Source organism: Heptranchias perlo, chromosome 11 (assembly GCF_035084215.1).
Source record: "Heptranchias perlo isolate sHepPer1 chromosome 11, sHepPer1.hap1, whole genome shotgun sequence".
NCBI classification, from domain to species: Eukaryota; Metazoa; Chordata; class Chondrichthyes; order Hexanchiformes; family Hexanchidae; genus Heptranchias; species Heptranchias perlo.
In genome coordinates, this window is record NC_090335.1 from 51350322 (window position 1) to 51371001 (window position 20680).

At 43.6% G+C, this 20680-nt stretch overlaps 1 protein-coding gene across 2 annotated transcripts in view; it reads right to left on the reverse strand.

Annotated features, from left to right (window-relative positions):
* Positions 1 to 17484, reverse strand: part of popdc2 (popeye domain containing 2) — a 31196-nt gene extending 13712 nt beyond the window's left edge. The window contains exons 1-3 of one of the 2 annotated variants that reach the window (XM_067993011.1): positions 16883 to 17484; positions 13902 to 14010; positions 2252 to 2706 (exon numbers count right to left, since the gene is read on the reverse strand). In XM_067993011.1, the coding sequence (XP_067849112.1) occupies positions 2296 to 2706; positions 13902 to 14010; positions 16883 to 17376 (1014 nt within the window). In that variant the 5' untranslated portion in view covers positions 17377 to 17484 and the 3' untranslated portion in view covers positions 2252 to 2295. The remainder of the gene's footprint in view (positions 1 to 2251; positions 2707 to 13901; positions 14011 to 16882) is intronic. The other variant, XM_067993012.1, reaches the window with a different exon arrangement.
* Between the last annotated feature and the right edge of the window lie 3196 nt (positions 17485 to 20680).

Here is a 20680-nt window from a genome sequence, read left to right on the forward strand (position 1 = left end):
GACAGCAGGGACGGAACATCCTCTTTCCTCCAGCATTAGCTGGACGGTGAGTGAGGGGACTTGACAAGGGTCACTGATAGTGTTATTGCCAGCAGCACTGTGCAGGAATCCTGAATTCAAAATAAAAAATTCACCAGGAGCGGAAAGTAGGACACTGTACTGTGACCTCATAATTATGATGTGGAGATGCCGGTGATGGACTGGGGTTGACAATTGTAAACAATTTTACAACACCAAGTTATAGTCCAGCAATTTTATTTTAAATTCACAAGCTTTCGGAGATTTTCTCCTTCCTCATAATTATGCAGTGCAGCAACTATTACTGACATGAGCTGTTCGCTCCCAACCATTCTTATATTGGCTAGCTACGCATCATTATTCATTGAAGCAGCACTGTACCTTTCCCAGTGGCTCCCTTTACCACTACCACTTCCATCAGTAAAGAATCAAATGTATAACCCCCTTCCATGTACAGCATATGCATGATAAAGGTGTTTCCCACCTTTTTTTATTTGCAATGGTGACAAGGTCGCATTTATTGCCAATCCCTAGTTGCTTGGAGGTAGTGATAGTGGGCCTTCTTTGTGGATCGCTGCAGTCCCTGTAATGATTGTGCTCCCATGATGGTATTTGAGTTAGTATCCTGCAATTCCTAACCTAACCAAGGGGACTTAACAGGGTTGATGCTGACAGGTTGTTCTCCCTGGCTGGAGAGTCTAGAATTAGGGGACATGGTCTCAGGATAAGGGGTCAGCCATTTAAGACTGAGATGAGGAGGAATTTCTTCACTCAGAGGGTTGTGAATCTTTGGAATTCTCTACCCCAAAGGGCTGTGGATGCTCAGTCGTTCAGTATATTCAAGGCTGAGATAGATAGATTTTTGGGGTCTACGGGAATCAAGGGATATGGGGATCGGGCGGGAAAGTGGAGTTGAGGTCGAAGATCAGCCATGATCTTATTGAATGGCGGAGCAGGCTCAAGGGGCCGTATGGCCTACTCCTGCTCCTGATTCTTATGTTCTTATGTGATGATAAAGGAATAGCAATATATGTCCAAGTCAGGATGGTGTATGACTTGGAGGGGAACATGGAGGTGATGGTGTTCCCATATCATTGCTCGCTTGTCCTTCTCATTGGTAGAGGTCACAGGGCCGGAGGTGCTGTTAAATTAACCTAAGTGTACACTTAGTCTCCTGGAAGTTAACTATTCAATTTTCTTTGCAGGTCAAATAAAAGGGGAGTAATGGACAGCCTTAAAATGAAGCCATCATGACAGTTGCTGAGGAAGTGAGCATTTATCTGCAAGATTCTCTGTGGATGCTCACAGACTACTTGCACATTGAATGACTGTTTTGATTCATGAATGTCCCACTATTTTGTGTAGGAGCAAGTAGGATTACATGTGTGCAAACAATGACATCCTAAATTTTAGGGAAAAACCTTAGGGGTCTCTTCTGGTTTCCCACAGGAAAAGTGATGAAATTGCTTTGTCTGGCAAACAACTCATCAGTCACCCACTTGATGCATCAGTGGACTGCAGGTTGGTTGATCCTCACATTCTGTGAACTGGTGCAAACTGGCATAACTGAAACAAAATCAGCCCCACTATCTGTAGGGTTTGTTTCAAATATTTTAAAATACCATTGCAGCTGCAATATGCAAGACATGGTAATCAAAGAGAAGCCCATTCTTGAGTAAAAGCAAATGCACATTAATATAATTAGCTCTTGGCTTTCAGAAGATAAATTCAAATTAAAATGTATGTAAAACTTTGTCTACTTTAACTTTTTAAAATAATTTTCTGTCGGTCTAGCAATAGAATGGGGATTCCATATCTGATTAAAATAATTAAATGTGTTTACGAAGGTGAGGAACAACTGTGCTGAAGAACTGAATATGTCTTCCTCTTTATGGGGGGAAACCTTTGTAATAAAGCAATGCTTTCATGCAGTGAAGCACATTCTTAGTTTTGGTCCTTCGGATGACAGCATTTCTTAAATTATGCCAGGCATTGTGCCTCCATGTTTGGTGGGCTAGTATTAAGCACTAAAAGAGCAAGTATAACACAGGGTGTCAAAGGAAAACTGCTTTACATCTAACTTAACAACGTACCTCAATGTCAGCAGAACACCCCAACTGTTCAAGAATAGCTTTTCCACTTACCACACACTGTCATTGTGGTCCAGCAGAATCAGATAGCCAAGTTAGTTTTTTAGGCGTAGTTGTAAGCTTTGAAGCAGCAGTGTACTTACACATGAATGGACAGTGACAGTGTTTTATCACATTTACTGGACCACTATTTCATGTACTCCCTTTCACTGGTATATTCCATAAATGATCCAGTCATATCTGCAAAGTCCTCCAGAACTAGGCTGGTAGAATCCTCACCAATCAAGTCGCTGCTGTCCGGCCACGGTTTTTTAAAAGGAGACTCCTGAGGAACATGATGGGGACTCTCCGCAATTTTCTCCTTCTCAGCTTCGACAGAAGGTGCTAATACATGGTAAAGACTGGGTAGACGGATGTCATAGCGGACCCCACCCCTGCAGTAGAGCTTGTCAATAAGTGAGTAAAGTTTGTCTGCAATGTCATTTCCAAGCATAACAGTGAAAAGGCGTGCAATATATTGGTGCTTAGCCAAGAGCTGATACAGCTTCCTTCTCTTCCACGTCACATAGCAACAGTCTGTTTCTGCTGTCAGTGTCACCTGCAAAACAGATACATTGAGATGTTCAGCAACATCAGAGGAACTGAAGCAAATTCTCAAAAGATACAAATATCCAGTATCATCAAAGTGCACATAACTTGCTCATACTCAGTCTGTAGACAAGCTGTTTAATTTAACACAGCTAACTATTATTTATTTTCTATAGCGCCATTCTTACAAAATCATACTTCGAGCAGGAAGTCTTGCCAATTAATGGCCGGAAAATCAGGGGAAACACGCCCATAATTTCCCAATAAGCACTTCCAGCAAACAAAACTCCCTGCTGAGAACATAAAATCGGCTCTTATATGTCCAAATTGGAAAGAGAAAGTTGGCCATGCAAATAGATTTCCTTGAGGGAGATCAAATCCAATTTTTCCAAGGTTGATGTGACAAGATGGGTGAAAATGTACTTTAAAAATTAGTATCTTAAAGTGAAGCTCGTTGTATCTATAGCATGCGTACTGTAGTCGGATTATCTGGGCTAAAGCCCCAGTAGTCTCAAAATACCGAAATTACTAAATAAGAATAGAAAATGTTGGAAACGCTCAGCAGGTCAGGCAGTATCTGCGGAGAGAGGAAGGTACGGTTAACATTTCAGGTCGGTGACCTTTTGTCAGAACTGCTTTACATTTCTGAATTCTAGCATCTGCACTATATTGCTTTTTGCTTTATAAGCACTCAAATTACTGATCCTCTGAAGTAGTTTGTATGTTAACCAGTTCATTTTTTTTATATTCGTTCATGGGATGTGGGCGAGGCCAGCATTTATTGCCCATCCCTAATTGCCCTTGAGAAGGTGGTGGTGAGCCGCCTTCTTGAACCGCTGCAGTCCGTGTGGTGAAGGTTCTCCCACAGTGCTGTTAGGTAGGGAGTTCCAGGATTTTGATCCAGCGACGATGAAGGAACGGCGATATATTTCCAAGTCGGGATGGTGTGTAACTTGGAGGGGAACGTGCAGGTGGTGTTGTCCCCATGTGTCTGATGCCCTTGTCCTTTAGGTGGTGGAGGTCGTGGGTTTGGGAGTTGCTGCAGTGATCCTGTGGATGGTACACACTGCAGCCACGGTGTGCTGGTGGTGAAGGGAGTGAATGTTTAGGGTGGTGGATGGGGTGCCAATCAAGCGGGCTGCTTTGTCCTGGATGGTGTTGAGCTTCTTGAGTGTTGTTGGAGCTACACTCATCCAGGCAAGTGGAGAGTATTCCATCACACTCCTGACTTGTGCCTTGTAGATGGTAGAAAGGCTTTGGGGAGTCAGGAGGTGAGTGACTCGCTGCAGAATACCCAGCCTCTGACCTGCTCTTGTAGCCACAGTATTTATGTGGCTGGTCCAGTTAAGTTTCTGGTCAATGGTGACCCGCAGGATGTTGATGGTGGGGGATTCGGCGATGGTAATGCCGTTGAATGTCAAGGGGAGGTGGTTAAACTCTCTCTTGTTGGAGATGGTCATTGCCTGGCACTTGTCTGGCACAAATGTTACTTGCCACTTATGAGCCCAAGCCTGGATGTTGTCCAGGTCTTGCGGCATGCGGGCTCGGACTGCTTCATTATCTGAGGGGTTGCAAATGGAACTGAACACTGTGCAATCATCAGCGAACATCCCCATTTCTTACTTTATGATGGAGGGAAGGTCATTGATGAAGCAGCTGAAGATGATTGGGCTTAGGACACTGCCCTGAGGAACTCCTGCAGCAATGTCCTGGGGCTGAGATGATTGGCCTCCAACAACCACTACCATCTTCCTTTGTGCTAGGTATGACTCCAGCCACTGGAGAGTTTTCCCCCTGATTCCCATTGACTTCAATTTTACTAGGGCTCCTTTGTGCCACACTCGGTCAAATGCTGCCTTGATGTCAAGGGCAGTTACTCTCACCTCACCTCTGGAATTCAGCTCTTTTGTCCATGTTTGGACCAAGGCTGTAACGGGGTCTGGAGCCAAGTGGTCCTGGCGGAACCCAAACTGAGTATCAGTGAGTTATGGGTGAGTAAGTGCCGCTTGATAGCACTGTCGACAACACCTTCCATCACTTTGCTGATGGTTGAGAGTAGACTGATGGGGTTGTAATTGGCCGGATTGGATTTGTCCTGCTTTTGTGGCCAGGACATACCTGGGCAATTTTCCACATTGTCGGGTAGATGCCAGTGTTGTAACTGTACTTGAACAGTTTGGCTAGAGGCGTGGCTAGTTCTGGAGCACAACTCTTCAGCGCTACAGACGGGATGTTGTCGGGGCCCATAGTCTTTGCCAATCAGACTAAAAGTTATTGTTCCAATTGCTGTCAGGTATCAAATGAAAACTGACTTTCAGAAGTCCAGTAGACCACAATTCGCACCTTAAATGATAAAATGATTAAAATCTTAATTGCCTAACCATTGATAAAAGAATGATTGGTCATCAAATGGGCCTGCTTTAACATCAAGGTATGACAATTGTAAACAATTTTACAACACCAAGTTATAGTCCAGCAATTTTATTTTAAATTCACAAGCTTTCGGAGACTTCCTCCTTCCTCAGGTAAATGTTTCAGGAGCTCCTTGAAGCCTACGCATTTATACATATAGAACAATACATGGTGTTTACAGACTGCCCCTGCAACTGCCCGTTGCCAAGGCAATCACCGTGTTCAGACAGAGAGGTGTCACCTGCAGAACCCCCGAATACACATTCAACAAAAAAACAAACAGGAAAAAAAAACAGAGAGAGGCAGAGACATCCGGAAGGCAGAGAAAGCCAGCAAATGACCCATTATATTAAAAACAGATAACATTTGTTCGCTGGTGGGGTAACGTGTAGCGTGACATGAACCCAAGATCCCGGTTGAGGCCGTCCTCATGGGTGCGGAACTTGGCTATCAATTTCTGCTCGACGATTTTGCGTTGTCGTGTGTCTCGAAGGCCGCCTTGGAGTACGCTTACCCGAAGGTCGGTGGATGAATGTCCATGACTGCTGAAGTGTTCCCCGACTGGGAGGGAACCCTCCTGTTTGGCGATTGTTGCGCGGTGTCCGTTCATCCGTTGTCGCAGCGTCTGCATGGTCTCGCCAATGTACCATGCTCTGGAGCATCCTTTCCTGCAACGTATGAGGTAGACAACGTTGGCCGAGTCACAGGAGTATGAACCATGCACCTGGTGGGTGGTGTCCTCTCGTGTGATGGTGGTATCTGTGTCGATGATCTGGCATGTCTTGCAGAGGTTACCGTGGCAGGGTTGTGTGGCGTCGTGGACGCTGTTCTCTTGAAAGCTAGGTAATTTGCTGCGAACGATGGTCTGTTTGAGGTTGGGTGGCTGTTTAAAGGCGAGTAGTGGAGGTGTGGGGATGGCCATAGCGAGGTGTTTGTCCTCATTGATGACATGTTGAAGGCTGCGGAGAACATGGCGTAGTTTCTCCGCTCCGGGGAAGTACTGGACGACAAAGGGTACTCTGTTGGTTGCGTCCCGTGTTAGTCTCCTGAGGAGGTCTATGCGATTTTTTGCTGTGGCCCGTCGGAACTGTCGATCGATGAGTCGAGCGTCATATCCCGTTCTTACTAGGGCGTCTTTCAGCGTCTGTAGGTGTCCATCGCGTTCCTCCTCGTCTGAGCAGACCCTGTGTATTCGCAGGGCCTGTCCATAGGGGATGGCCTCTTTGACGTGGTTAGGGTGGAAGCTGGAAAAGTGGAGCATCGTGAGGTTGTCCGTGGGCTTGCGGGAGAGTGAGGTGCTGAGGTGCCCGTCTTTGATGGAGATTCGTGTGTCCAAGAAAGAAACTGATTCTGAGGAGTAGTCCATGGTGAGCTTGATGGTGGGATGGAACTTGTTGATGTTATCGTGTAGTCTCTTTAGTGATTCCTCGCCGTGGGTCCATAGAAAGAAAATGTCGTCGATGTATCTGGTGTATAGTGTTGGTTGGAGTCTTGTGCAGTGAAGAAGTCCTGCTCGAACTTGTGCATGAAAATGTTGGCGTATTGGGGTGCGAATTTGGTCCCCATGGCTGTTCCGTGTGTTTGGGTAAAGAACTGGTTATCGAAGGTGAAGACATTGTGATCCAGGATGAAGCGGATGAGTTGTAGGATGGCTTCCGGAGATTGGCTGTTGTTGGTGTTGAGTATTGATGCTGTCGCAGCGATGCCGTCATCGTGGGGGATACTGGTGTATAGTGCCGAGACGTCCATCGTGGTGAGAAGTGTTCCTGGTTCAACTGGTTCACACAGGGTTCCGTTGCCTGTGTGAGAACCTCTCTGGATACATCGAGGGCATCCTGAAACCCATCGTACAGGGAACCCCCAGCTTCTGTCGCGACACTACAGACTTCCTACAAAAACTCAGTACCCACAGACCAGTTGAACCAGGAACACTTCTCACCACGATGGACGTCTCGGCACTATACACCAGTATCCCCCACGATGACGGCATCGCTGCGACAGCATCAATACTCAACACCAACAACAGCCAATCTCCGGAAGCCATCCTACAACTCATCCGCTTCATCCTGGATCACAATGTCTTCACCTTCGATAACCAGTTCTTTACCCAAACACACGGAACAGCCATGGGGACCAAATTCGCACCCCAATACGCCAACATTTTCATGCACAAGTTCGAGCAGGACTTCTTCACTGCACAAGACCTCCAACCAACACTATACACCAGATACATCGACGACATTTTCTTTCTATGGACCCACGGCGAGGAATCACTAAAGAGACTACACGATAACATCAACAAGTTCCATCCCACCATCAAGCTCACCATGGACTACTCCTCAGAATCAGTTTCTTTCTTGGACACACGAATCTCCATCAAAGACGGGCACCTCAGCACCTCACTCTACCGCAAGCCCACGGACAACCTCACGATGCTCCACTTTTCCAGCTTCCACCCTAACCACGTCAAAGAGGCCATCCCCTATGGACAGGCCCTGCGAATACACAGGGTCTGCTCAGACGAGGAGGAACGCGATGGACACCTACAGACGCTGAAAGACGCCCTAGTAAGAACGGGATATGACGCTCGACTCATCGATCGACAGTTCCGACGGGCCACAGCAAAAAATCGCATAGACCTCCTCAGGAGACTAACACGGGACGCAACCAACAGAGTACCCTTTGTCGTCCAGTACTTCCCCGGAGCGGAGAAACTACGCCATGTTCTCCGCAGCCTTCAACATGTCATCAATGAGGACAAACACCTCGCTATGGCCATCCCCACACCTCCACTACTCGCCTTTAAACAGCCACCCAACCTCAAACAGACCATCGTTCGCAGCAAATTACCTAGCTTTCAAGAGAACAGCGTCCACGACGCCACACAACCCTGCCACGGTAACCTCTGCAAGACATGCCAGATCATCGACACAGATACCACCATCACACGAGAGGACACCACCCACCAGGTGCATGGTTCATACTCCTGTGACTCGGCCAACGTTGTCTACCTCATACGTTGCAGGAAAGGATGCCCCAGAGCATGGTACATTGGCGAGACCATGCAGACGCTGCGACAACGGATGAACGGACACCGCGCAACAATCGCCAAACAGGAGGGTTCCCTCCCAGTCGGGGAACACTTCAGCAGTCATGGACATTCATCCACCGACCTTCGGGTAAGCGTACTCCAAGGCGGCCTTCGAGACACACGACAACGCAAAATCGTCGAGCAGAAATTGATAGCCAAGTTCCGCACCCATGAGGACGGCCTCAACCGGGATCTTGGGTTCATGTCACGCTACACGTTACCCCACCAGCGAACAAATGTTATCTGTTTTTAATATAATGGGTCATTTGCTGGCTTTCTCTGCCTTCCGGATGTCTCTGCCTCTCTCTGTTTTTTTTTCCTGTTTGTTTTTTTGTTGAATGTGTATTCGGGGGTTCTGCAGGTGACACCTCTCTGTCTGAACACGGTGATTGCCTTGGCAACGGGCAGTTGCAGGGGCAGTCTGTAAACACCATGTATTGTTCTATATGTATAAATGCGTAGGCTTCAAGGAGCTCCTGAAACATTTACCTGAGGAAGGAGGAAGTCTCCGAAAGCTTGTGAATTTAAAATAAAATTGCTGGACTATAACTTGGTGTTGTAAAATTGTTTACAATTGTCAACCCCAGTCCATCACCGGCATCTCCACATCATCAAGGTATGAAATTGAGGAACAGTTTTGTGATCTCCTGGTACCGGTTTCCTACTGCCTCAGCCAAGAGTGGACTAACAGGGGCTCCATGTACTGTCCATTAGAGAATAATGTCAGAAGTATTATCTTGTAAGGCGGGCATCCCATGAGGTCTCCAGTGCAATATACTGCAGTTATGGAGTAATTGTTAGTCCCATGGCATGCTATTCTACTCACAGCATGCATAAGGGTTTAGGTTCATAGCAGATCAGGTTTGTTTAAGGAAGCTGCTTCTTTTGTTTTGAACATAAATTATTATTGTTGGAAGAAAGCATGTACCATGATAATTTGCTTTTTGAGATAACTGGTCAAATACTTAAGAGCAGAACATATAATTACTACATTTGCCATTTTTTCCCTACTTCTTTATTTATAACTTCCATGAGAATTGAGCTGATAACAATTCAATTCAACACAAAACTCGGAAATGTAGTAAACAATGTGAAGGATAATAACAGACTTCAGGAGGACATAGACAGATTGGTGAAATGGGCAGACACATGCCAGATGAAATTTAACGCAGAGAAGTGTGAAGTGATACATTTTCGTTGGAAGAATGAGGAGAGGCAATATAAACTAAATGGTACAATTTTAAAGGGAGTGCAGGAACAGAGAGACCTGGGGGTGTATGTACACAAATCTTTGAATGTGACAGGACAAGTCGAGAAGGCTGTTAAAAAGGCATACGGGATCCTGGACTTTATTAATAGAGGCATAGAGTACAAAAGCAAGGAAGTTACGTTAAACCTTTATAAAACATTAGTTAGGCCACAGCTGGAGTATTGTGTTTAATTCCAGACACCACACTTTAGGAAAGATGTCAAGGCCTTAGAGAGGGTGCAGAGGAGATTTACTAGACTGGTACCGGAGATGAAAGACTTCAGTTATGTGGAGAGACTGAAGAAACTAGATTTGTTCTCCTTAGAGTAGAGAAGGTTATGGGAAGACGTGATAGAGGTGTTCAAAATCATGAAGAGTTTTAACAGAGTAAATAAGGAGAAACTGTTTTCAGTGGCAGAAGGTGTTGAAACCAGAGGACACAGATTTAAGGTAATTGGCAAAAGTACCAGAGGTGACGCGAGGAAAAGAAATTTTACGCAGCGAGTTGTAATGATCTGGAATGTACTGCCTGAAAGGGTGGTGGAAGCAGATTCAATAGTAACTTTCAAAAGGTAATTGGATAAATACTCAAATGGAAAAATTTACGGGCCTATGGGGAAAGAAACTAATTGGATAGCTCTTTCAAAGAGCCAGCACTGGCAGGATGGGCTGAATGGCCTTCTCCTGTACTAAACCTACTATACTATGAAATAGAATGTTCAACATCCATTTATTAATCCATAATGTAATACTAACAGAGTGAAGCTGGAATTTTTATTTTCAAGATGTCAGCGTCACTGTCAAGGCAGGCATTTATTGCCCATCCCTAGTTGCCCTGAGAAGGTAGTGGTAAGTTTTGATGCAACTGACAGCAGTTAAGAGCCAATCACATTGGTGTAGTACTGAAGTCTCATGTTTTTACTGATACCAGTTTTCTGTTTCCATTTTTTAAAAACTGATTTCAAATTCTCAAACTGCTATGTTGGGATCGCAATTTACATGCTCTGGATCACTGGATTACTAGTCCAGTAATATAACCACTACACTACTGCATCCATATGGAATGCATGCAAGACAGTTTCCTAGAACAATACGTCATGGAACCTACCAGGGAACAGGCTATTTTAGATCTTGTCTTGTGTAATGGGACAGGGTTAAGTAGTAATCTCATTGTAAGGGATCCTCTGGGGAAGAGTGATCATAATATGATAGAATTTCACATTGAGTTCGAGAGTTACATACTTAAGTCCGAAACTAGAGCCTTAAACTTAAATAAAACCAATTACATAGGTATGAGGGGTGTGTTGGTTAAGGTAGATTGGGAAATTAGATTAAAAGGTATAACGGTGGTTAAGCAATGGCAAACATTTAAAGAAATATTTCATAATTCTCAACGAAGGTACATTCCATTGAGAAATAAAAATTCTACTGGAAAAGTGATCCACCCATGGTTAACTAAAGAAGTTAAGGATAGTATTAGATTAAAAGAAGAGGCTTATAATGTTGCCAATTAAGCCTGAGGATTGGCAGAGTTTTAGAAACCAGCAAAGGATGACCAAAAAATTGATAAAGAGGGAGAATATAGAATATGAGAGTAAACTTGCAAGAAATATAAAAACAGGTTGTAAGAGCTTCTACAAATATGTAAAAAGGAAGAGAGTAGCAAAAGTAAACGTGGATCCCTTAAAGGCTGAGACAGAAGAAATTATAATGGGGAATAAGGAAATGGCAGAGACGTGAAACAAATATTTTGTATCTGTCTTCACAGTAGAAGACACAAAAAACATACCAGAAATAGTGGGGAACCAAGGGTTTAATGAGACTGGAGAAGTTAATCAGACTAAAAGCCGGCAAATCCCCTGGACCTGATGGCCTACATCCTAGGGTTCTAAAAGAGATGGCCGCAGAGATAGTGGATACATTGGTTGTGATCTTCCAAAATTCCTTAGATTCTAGAACAGTCCCAGTGGATTGGAAGGTAGCAAATATAACCCTGCTATTCAAGAAAGGAGGGAGAGAGAAAACATGGAACTACAGGCCAGTTAGCCTGACATAAGTCAATAGGAAAATGCTGAAATCCATTATTAAAATCATAATATGATTAGGCAGAATCAACATGGATTTACCGATGGGAAATTGTGTTTTATTACTCTATTAGCGTTTTTGGAGGATATAACTAGCAGGGATGATAAAGGGGAACCAGTGGATGTAATATATTTGGATTTTCAAAAGGCATTCGATAAGGTGCCACACAAAAGGTTGTTACACAAGATAAGGGCTCATGGGGTTGGGAGGTAGTATATTAGCGTGGATAGAGGATTGGTTAACGGGCAGAAAACAGAGAGTAGGAATAAACGGGTCATTTTCAGGTTGGCAGGCTGTAACTAGTAGGGTGCTGCAAGGATCAGTGCTTGGGCCTCAGCTATTTCTAATCTATATTAATGACTTAGATGAAGGGACCAAGTGTAATGTACCCAAGTTTGCTGACAATACAAAGCTAGGTGGGAAAGTAAGCTGCGAGGAGAACACTAAGAGTCTGCAAAGGGAAAGAGACAGGTTAAGTTAGTGGGCAAGAAAGTGGCAGATGGGGTATAATGTGGGGAAACGTGAGGTTATTCACTTTGGTAGGAAGAACAGAAAAACAGAATATTTTTTAAATAGTGAGAAACTATTAAATGTTGGTGTTCAGAGAGATTTGGGTGTCCTTGTACACGAAGCACAGAAATTTAACATGCAGATACAGCAAGCAATTAGGAAGGCAAATGGCATGTTGGCCTTTATTGCAAAGGGGTTGGAGTACAAGAGTAAGGAAGTCTTGCTACAATTGTACAGGGTGTTTGTGAGACCACACCTGGAGTATTGTGTACAGTTTTGGTCTCTTTATCTAAGGAAGGATATATTGCCTTAGAGGTGGTGCAACAAAGGTTCACTAGATTGATTCCTGGGATGAGAGGATTGTCCTATGAGGAGAGATTGAGTAGAATGGGCCGATGCTCTCCGGAATTTAGAAGAATGAGAGGTAATCTCATTGAAATATGTAAGATTCTGAGACGGCTTGACAGGGTAGATGCTGAGTGGCTGTTTCCACTGGCTGGAGAGTCTAGAATTAGGGGGCATGGTCGCAGGATAAGGGATCGGCCATTTAGGACTGAGACGAGGAGGAATTTCTTCACTCAGAGGGTTGTGAATCTTTGGAATTCTGTACCCCAGCAGGCTGTGGATGCTGAGTCATTGAGTATATTCAAGGCTGAGATCGATAGATTTTTGGACTCTAAGGGAATCAAGGGATAAGGGGATCAGGCAGGAAAGTGGAGTTGAGGTCAAAGATCAGCCATGATCTTATTTGATGGTGGAGTAAGCTCGAGTGGCCGTACAGCCTACTCCTGCTCCTATTTTTTATTTTCTTATCCCGTGTCACATTATCAGAGCATTGTAAGCAGAGCTCCATGTTACATCTGACCCACATTATATCTGCCTTCTGAAAGCTTGATGTTGACACTGGGTGCAAAAAAACACATTTCCCAGCACAGTTATCTTTCACCTTTAGGAGAACAAACATTATTGACAAGAATTAAATAGGATCAATTTGACTTGCTTCCCTCTCCCCATTTAAATCCAAAATACTTCCAGAGCAAAAGGATGTATGAGCTACCTGGAAGAGGCTCACAAGATAACCAGATATATGCTGCACTTAGAACAATCTGACTCATTTCCAACATGCATTTATGCACGCAGACTCATGTACCATGGAACTTAATAAACCAGTCACTTCCAGTTAGTATCTGCAGTCACCAACCCACTAAACATGCCATCATCCATATACAGAAAAAAACAAAAATTGTTTGAACGTTGACTCTTATGATGTCATCTGAACCGCTCAAGTTATTAATCCTTGTAATGTGGAGATTAAAGACAGAGAAAGTTGTCCATGTGCCACTCTTGCATAGCTCCTGGTAGCTAGTTTTGAACAATACTAGTGGTAGCCTGTTGCTCACCCTCTTAGCTGCACATGATTTCATGAAACATTAGAAGGGATAAATATTGAAGGATGTGTGCACCATATGCAAGTTGATCTCCATGGTGCTGCAGACAAGGAGTCAAGACTAAGTGTAGTCTTTAGTGGAAAGAGTTTAGACAGCAGGGGATAATTGGATAAAGACATGCAAACATAATTCGGTCTCAAATTTAAAATCATATATTCCGCCTTTATTTTTAATATTTCCATCATAAGCTCCTTTGTTCACATTTCTAATGAAAACTGCCTAGGTAATCTTGTCATGCCCGTCAATGGAAAATTTGACAGGAAGTGTATGCAAGCATAAGACTTTTTAATATACTGATAAAGATGGATAGATACAAGATATCCACTATATGTCTAAAACATAAGTTGTTAGCTTGGTGATTCACTTTAAGCATCATAAAAGTCAAAAACAAATGAAGAAAATTGAATTACTTGAAAATTGCCTTCTTCATTAGGCCGCAAGGATTCCCATTCTGGAGAGTCAAGGAACTGATAGGGAAAGATATAGTGCAGAAACTGTTGATCATGAGTAACACGAACCCTATAAAAACACATAAAATGGTTTTGTTTGCCATTATGGAACATATAGTTTTGATATTTGGTGACGGTAACACTTCTTTTGAAGTTATTTTCTGCCCTTTCCTGAATCAAGTCACCCTGTACCAGGCAGTGTACACAGCCAATAGAAGGGCAATATATTCCCACAGCTATGCCAAATCCAATCAAAATTCAGAAAATAGAAGGTATGTGACTTTTTAACATCGCTAATTCTTCTGACCTTAGCAAGTGCTAACTGGGAAGTGGAAGAGTGGGAAACGACAATGCAAAGCAACCTAGAAAGGCTTTAAATTGTGATCCTTACCTCTATTGCTTTTCTGACCCACTTTGAATTATGATCCTTACTCACTTCCATTGCTCTCCTGCTTCTTGAAGTTCCTGAGGCTGGAAAAGAATCACTGATTTAGGTCAGCAAAAGCTGACGCACTGACCAAGGCTGGGGAAATGCTGATGTTGGCATGTATGAATCAGAGTAACTGATGACCTTTGTACTACAAGTGACTTTGCGAAGGAGTGTAGCCACAAGAACGATACTGCTAACCATAAAGCGAACTGGGTCTGCGAGACTGCCAATGGTGTGAATTTGATAGTTGATGATTTGGCCGATGATTCCTTACCTCTGCAGCTGAATTCATTAACAAACCAGAGCTGCCAATTCAATAAGCATGGTTTCGTCAAGATAACTGCAAAGGGGAGGAGAGCTGTTTTGGGAAAGCAGTGAGACTGTAAGTGGTATCGGAATCCTTTTTGGAGGAATCAAGAGATACTGCGAAGGTAGATTATGAGATGTAGTGCATTGTGAAGGTCATTAGGGAAATAATGTGGGATCAATGGGTTGTGTTCATTTGCAACAGCTCACAATTACACAAAAATGATCCTAAGCTTTTTCCATTAGCTGATGTCTCCCATCGGTCATCATCAAAGGGGTGCCTCTGGGCTGGTGACAGTGCCTGATAAGTCTGGTGCTCTTCAACAAACCCACAAAGGCATACTCAGAATCGGAAAAAGCATCATACCGAATAAGCATCTGACCCAATGGATGGTATTAGGGAAAAATGAAATGGAAAACTGCAGATGCTGGAAAACTGAAATAAAGACAGCAAATGCTGGAAATAAACAGCAGGTCAGTCAGCATCTTGTAAAGAGAAAAGACAGGTTATGACATTTTGGGTGCATACCCTTTATCAGAATTGAAGTCTGAAACATAATCAGGCATTTTGGTAAGAAAGAAAAAGATGGAGAGGGGAGAGAATCAACAGAGAAACTAATCATAGAGGGGGAGTGATGGGTTAATTGACCTGCAAACTGTTTAATAGAAGGCAAATAGATGATGGTAGTACAGACCCATTTGTATAAAATTTAGTAAAGTTGGTGGGATGTGCTGTGCAGGTAGACGGTCTCAATGAACCAATTCACTGGGCGGAAGTGGACTCCACACTGAATGGCCTGTTTAATGGTGGAATGAAGCATGATGTATCTAAACTCCATCTACCAAGGCTGGTAGACAGAGTTAAGATACAGATCAGCCATGATCTAATTGAATGGCATAACAGGCTCAAGGGGTTAATGGCCTACTCCTGTTCCTATGTTCATATAATGGCTCTAGGTGAATCAGTGCCAAAAATTACCAGTCATTTTAAAGTTGCAGTTCTGTAGCTGCACAGCAGGATTGTGATTGAAGCATGCATGCTCTTAGTGATTCTGAGTGCAATTGTGAGAATTCAAACAACTGCAGAATCTTGCTGATATCAGTGGCTTTTAACATGGTCCTTTGGGCTACTGCGACATGTATTGGGTTGGAGACCTCTGTTGTAAACAAAGAACAGATTGGATTTTATTTTGTGAGGAATGCAAAGGGTAAATTGTAGCTCTATCTGAGATATTGGTTTAGATTGGTGCGTCTGTCACTTTCTCTTCTGCTCTCTGGGGAAATGCCCAGCTTCTACTTATAGACCAACTTCAATGACCCAAATGAGATTGGAAATTTGGGAATTGCAGGTTGAACTTGCACGTAATCAATCTGAGTCACTACATTAATATGTCAGCACTCTGCACCATCAGTATACCTGAGATTCATTATTTTAACTGCCTTTCGTGATTAAACAGAGAGGAGGATAATTGTATGGTATTTGGCCAAGAATGAACATTTTCTCCATACTGCAGGAAAGAAGTCAACAAAACAGGTTAGAAATGTTTAGGTAAACATACATCCCATCAGTACACAATGGGAAACACTGAAATATACAGTTTAGTTCACTGGTGAGGATATCCTTCAGTATTCACTCCTGACTTTCTAGTACTGTATTATTAGGTCCCCAATATATATTCATTTTGCACTCAACACTGAATTATGATCAAACCTGAATTTTTTTTTACAGTATAAACTGTACTTGGCCTCAGCTCAGTCCGATTAGATTCCCTTTACGTTTCCACATAACACAAAACCAATGGAACATTTCTTATAGAATATAGGTTTGAGGCGAGTCGTAAAAGAAATAACTTATTTGTGAGTACTCGCTACTAAAACATTTTTTAAAGTCAAGGAACAGTATTTTATCCCCACCAGTTATAGAAAACGAAGCGGAATGCAATGTTTCTGGTAAAAACTCATACGTTTGTATAGTTGTGAGAGTTTTAGATGTAACGGGAGTATTTAGCAAAGCTGCTCAACTTTTAGAACAAAATATTTTAAGGTTTCACAAAATGTGTGAAAGAAATGTTGGCATCGGCCACATCCTACAAAATAAATGAAAACACAACCCCCCCGTCCGTCCCCCAAAAAAAAAACCCTCCTAAGATATACTTTTTAAAAGGAGAATATACCAGACAGCTTTAAACGAGCGGCCTCCACCTACCTGCCCGAGAGCAGCAGCGACAGGCGGTCGATAGCGGTTTTTCCCTCCACCGCGTAGTTCTGGTCGCGGGCAAGACTCATCACCTCGGCGTCGCAGCATCTCACGATCTCCTTGTAGACGTTAAGAGGCACCTCCAGGGGCCGAAACATGGCTTTGTAAAGGTTAGTGAAGTCTTCTTCGAAATTCACTTTCCTGAGCCGGTAGCCAACGTGCGCGAGTTGGACCAAACACAGCACAAAAAGTAACAGACTCCACATAAAAATATCCACCCCGCAGGCATCGACCCAGCCCCAGAGAGACTGAATGAAAAACCCAACGCCCAAAAGGCTGAAAATATAAACTAGACCAAAAAAACCACTGCCACTCATGTAGCCCAGAGTGAACATGACATTGGCCAAATGGTAGACCGCTCCTTCACTCCCATTTTCCAAAATCTTACATTCAGAATTATCGTACAAAATAGTTTCGATGAAAGTTGAGTTTTCCCTCAACATTTTTCCCCAAAAGGCCAACTTGGGAGATTTAGGATCTTGAGCTGATCGCACAATTGCCCAAGCAGGCAGAGAGAAAGCAGCGTGTGTGTGTGTGTGTGTGTATATATGTATGCGTGTGCGCAAGGAGAGAGAAGAATTTGTCTTGGCAACAGAGCTAAGTTACAGAGAAAAGGTTACCATGTTTGGAGTTGAAATCCAAGGAGGACTGAGCGGGAGGGAAAGAACAGATGGCACTTAACATAACTGTGACACAGTAGATAAGAGATTGCTGCAACTTCAAAATAATATGCACCTAATCTAATATAGATTATTTTGTGTAAAATATAAAGTAATTAAGATAATTTGTACAAAGATACTATCTATCCTGCAGCTCAATTCATTCTGCTGCACTGCTTAGCATCAACAAATACTTACAGTAATTTTTCTATAGTAATTCATTCTTTTTAACTCATACACATCTCTTCAAACAGGAGGGTCCCTGTTAATGTCTAGCCTTTTAAAAATGAGTTTGTGTCAGCTCAGTGGTAGCAGTTTCACCTCTGAGTCAGAAGGTTCAAGTCCCACTCCAGAGATTTGAGCACATAATCTGGGCTGACACTTTAGTACAGTAATGAGGGAGCGCTGCATTGCTGAAGGTGCTGTCTTTCAGATGAGATGTTAAACTAAAGCCCTGTCTGCCCTCTCAGGTGGATGCACTATTTGAAGGAGAGCAGGGGTGTTGTCTTGGCCAACATTTATCCCAAAACCAACACCTAAAAAGCAAATGATCTCATAGCTGTTTGTGGGAGCTTGCTGTGCATTGCATTTCCTACATTATAACAGTGACTACACTTCAAAAGTGCTTCATTGGTTATAAAGCATTTTGGAAAATCCTGAGGTCCTGAAAGGTGCTATATAAATGTAAGTCTTTCAAGTCTTTTTAATGTTACTACATTTTGCCCAGTTCTAAACCAACAGGGGTAACGGTTCAGACAGGAATGGGCCTAGGCACAGAAATTAATTCACATTTACTTCGTCCACCTTTTTCTTCAAATGTCTCCACTCTTACAACCTTGCTTTCTCTCTAACAAAATAAAGGTTTTTATAATTCATTCTCATGATATGGACGTCGCTAGTTGCCCTTAAGAAGGTGGTGGTGAGCCTTCTTTATGTGCAGTTCATGTGGTTAAGGTACTCCCAGAGTGCTGTTAGATAGGGAGTTCCAGGATTTTTACCCAGCGACGATGAAGGATTGGCGATATATGTCCAAATCGGGATGGTTTGTGACTTGGAGATGATAGTGTTCCCATGTAACTGCTGCCCTTGTTCTTCTAGATAGTGGAGGTCATGGGTTTGGGAGGTGCTGTCGAAGAAGCCTTGATGAGTTACTGCAGTGCATCCTGTAGATATTATACACTGCAGCCATGGTGTGCCAGTGGTGGAGGGAATGGATGTTTAAGGTAGTGGATCGGCAGTCACTTTGCTGATGATTAAGAGGAGGCTGACAGGATGGTAATTGGCCGGGTTGGATTTATCCTGCATTTTATGGACAGCACATACCTGGGCTATTTTCCACCTTGTTGGGTAGATGCCAGTGTTGTAGCTGTACTAGAACAGCTTGGCTAGAGGCACGGCTAGTTCTAGAGCACAGCCAGAATGTTGTTGGGACCCATAGTCTTTGCTGTGTTCGGTGCACTCAACCATTTCTTGATATCATGTGGAATGAATCGAATTGGCTGAAGACTGACATCTATGATGGTGAGGACCTCAGGAGGAGGCCGAGAAGGATCATCTGCTCAGCACCTCCAGCTGAAGATGGTTGCAAACACTTCAGCCTTGTCTTTTGCATTCACGGGCTGGGCTCTGCCATCATTGGGGATGGGGATGTTCATGGAGCCTCCGCCTCCCGTTAGTTGCTTAATTGTCCACCACCATTCGTGATTGGATGTGGCAGGACTGCAGAGCTTTGACCTGAACCATTGTTTGTGGGATCACTTAGCTTTGTCCATAGCATGCTGCTTCTGCTGTTTAGCAGGCATGTAGTCCTGTGTTGCAGCTTTACCAGGTTAGCACCTGATTTTCAGGTACTCTTGGTGCTGCTCTTGGCATGCTCTCCTACATTCCTCAATGTACCAGAGTTGGTCATTTGGCTTGATGGTGATGGAGGAGTGAGGGATATTCTGGGCCATGAGGTTACATATTGGATGGAATACAATTCTGCTGATGCTAATGGCCCACAGCACCTCATGGATGCCCAGTTTTGAGCTGCTAGCTCTGTTCTTAACCTATCCCACTTAGCATGGTGATAGTGTCACATGACATCATGGAAGGTGTCCTCAGTGTGAAGACAGGATTTGTTCTCCACAAGGACTGTGCAGTGGTCACTTCTACCAATACTGTCATGGACTGTTGCATCTGTGACAGGTAGATTGGTGAGGACGAGGTCAAGTAGATTATTCCCTCGTGTTGGTTCTCTTACCACCTGCAGGAAGCCCCTTCTGGCTGCTATGTCCTTCCAGACTCGGCTAGCTCGACAAGTGGTGTTCAATATGGAGTAGTACTGATTCATCAGCTGAGAGAAGGCGACAGGTGATAATCAGCAGGAGGCATCTTTGCCCATGTTTGACCTGAGGCTATGAGACTTCATGGGGTCTGGAGTCAATGCTGAGGACTCCCAGGGTAACTCCCACCAGACTGTATACCACTGTGCTCCCACCTCTAGTGGGTCTGTCCTGCCGGTAGGACAGGACATACCCAAGGATGGTTTGGAGGAGTCTGGTATGTTGAATGATAGGTATGATTATGCGAGTGTGACTATGTCAGGCTATTGCTTGACTAGTCTGTGGGACAGCTCTCCCAACTTTGGCACCAGTCCCTAGATGTTAGTAAGGAGGACTTTGGAGGGGCGACTGGGTTGAGTGTGCCTTAGTCGTGTCTGAATTCGATGCCTAGGTCACAGCTGAGTGATCCGTCTGGTTTTATTCTTCTTATTCTTTGTTCATACGTTATACCTTTAGTAAGAATGCCTCTAGTTATTAGGTAGCAAACTTCAGTTCTACAGTTACCTGCATATTATCTAGTTCAGGTTGCTGTTCATCTATAAAGATGGGAAGCTTTACAGCCATTCTTGCCATTTACTCAGGGCTACTTGTGGAATATGAAGTTCTGGTAATGTTTCCACAAGTTACTCTGCACTTTGAAATTTTCTCATACTATTGGCCCAGAAATTGCTGCAAAGATAATGGTAAATTAACGACGTGCGCTATTATTAGTTCGTCAAAAAATCCAGCAATATGTGGCAAAGAATGTACACCATGAGTTCCGA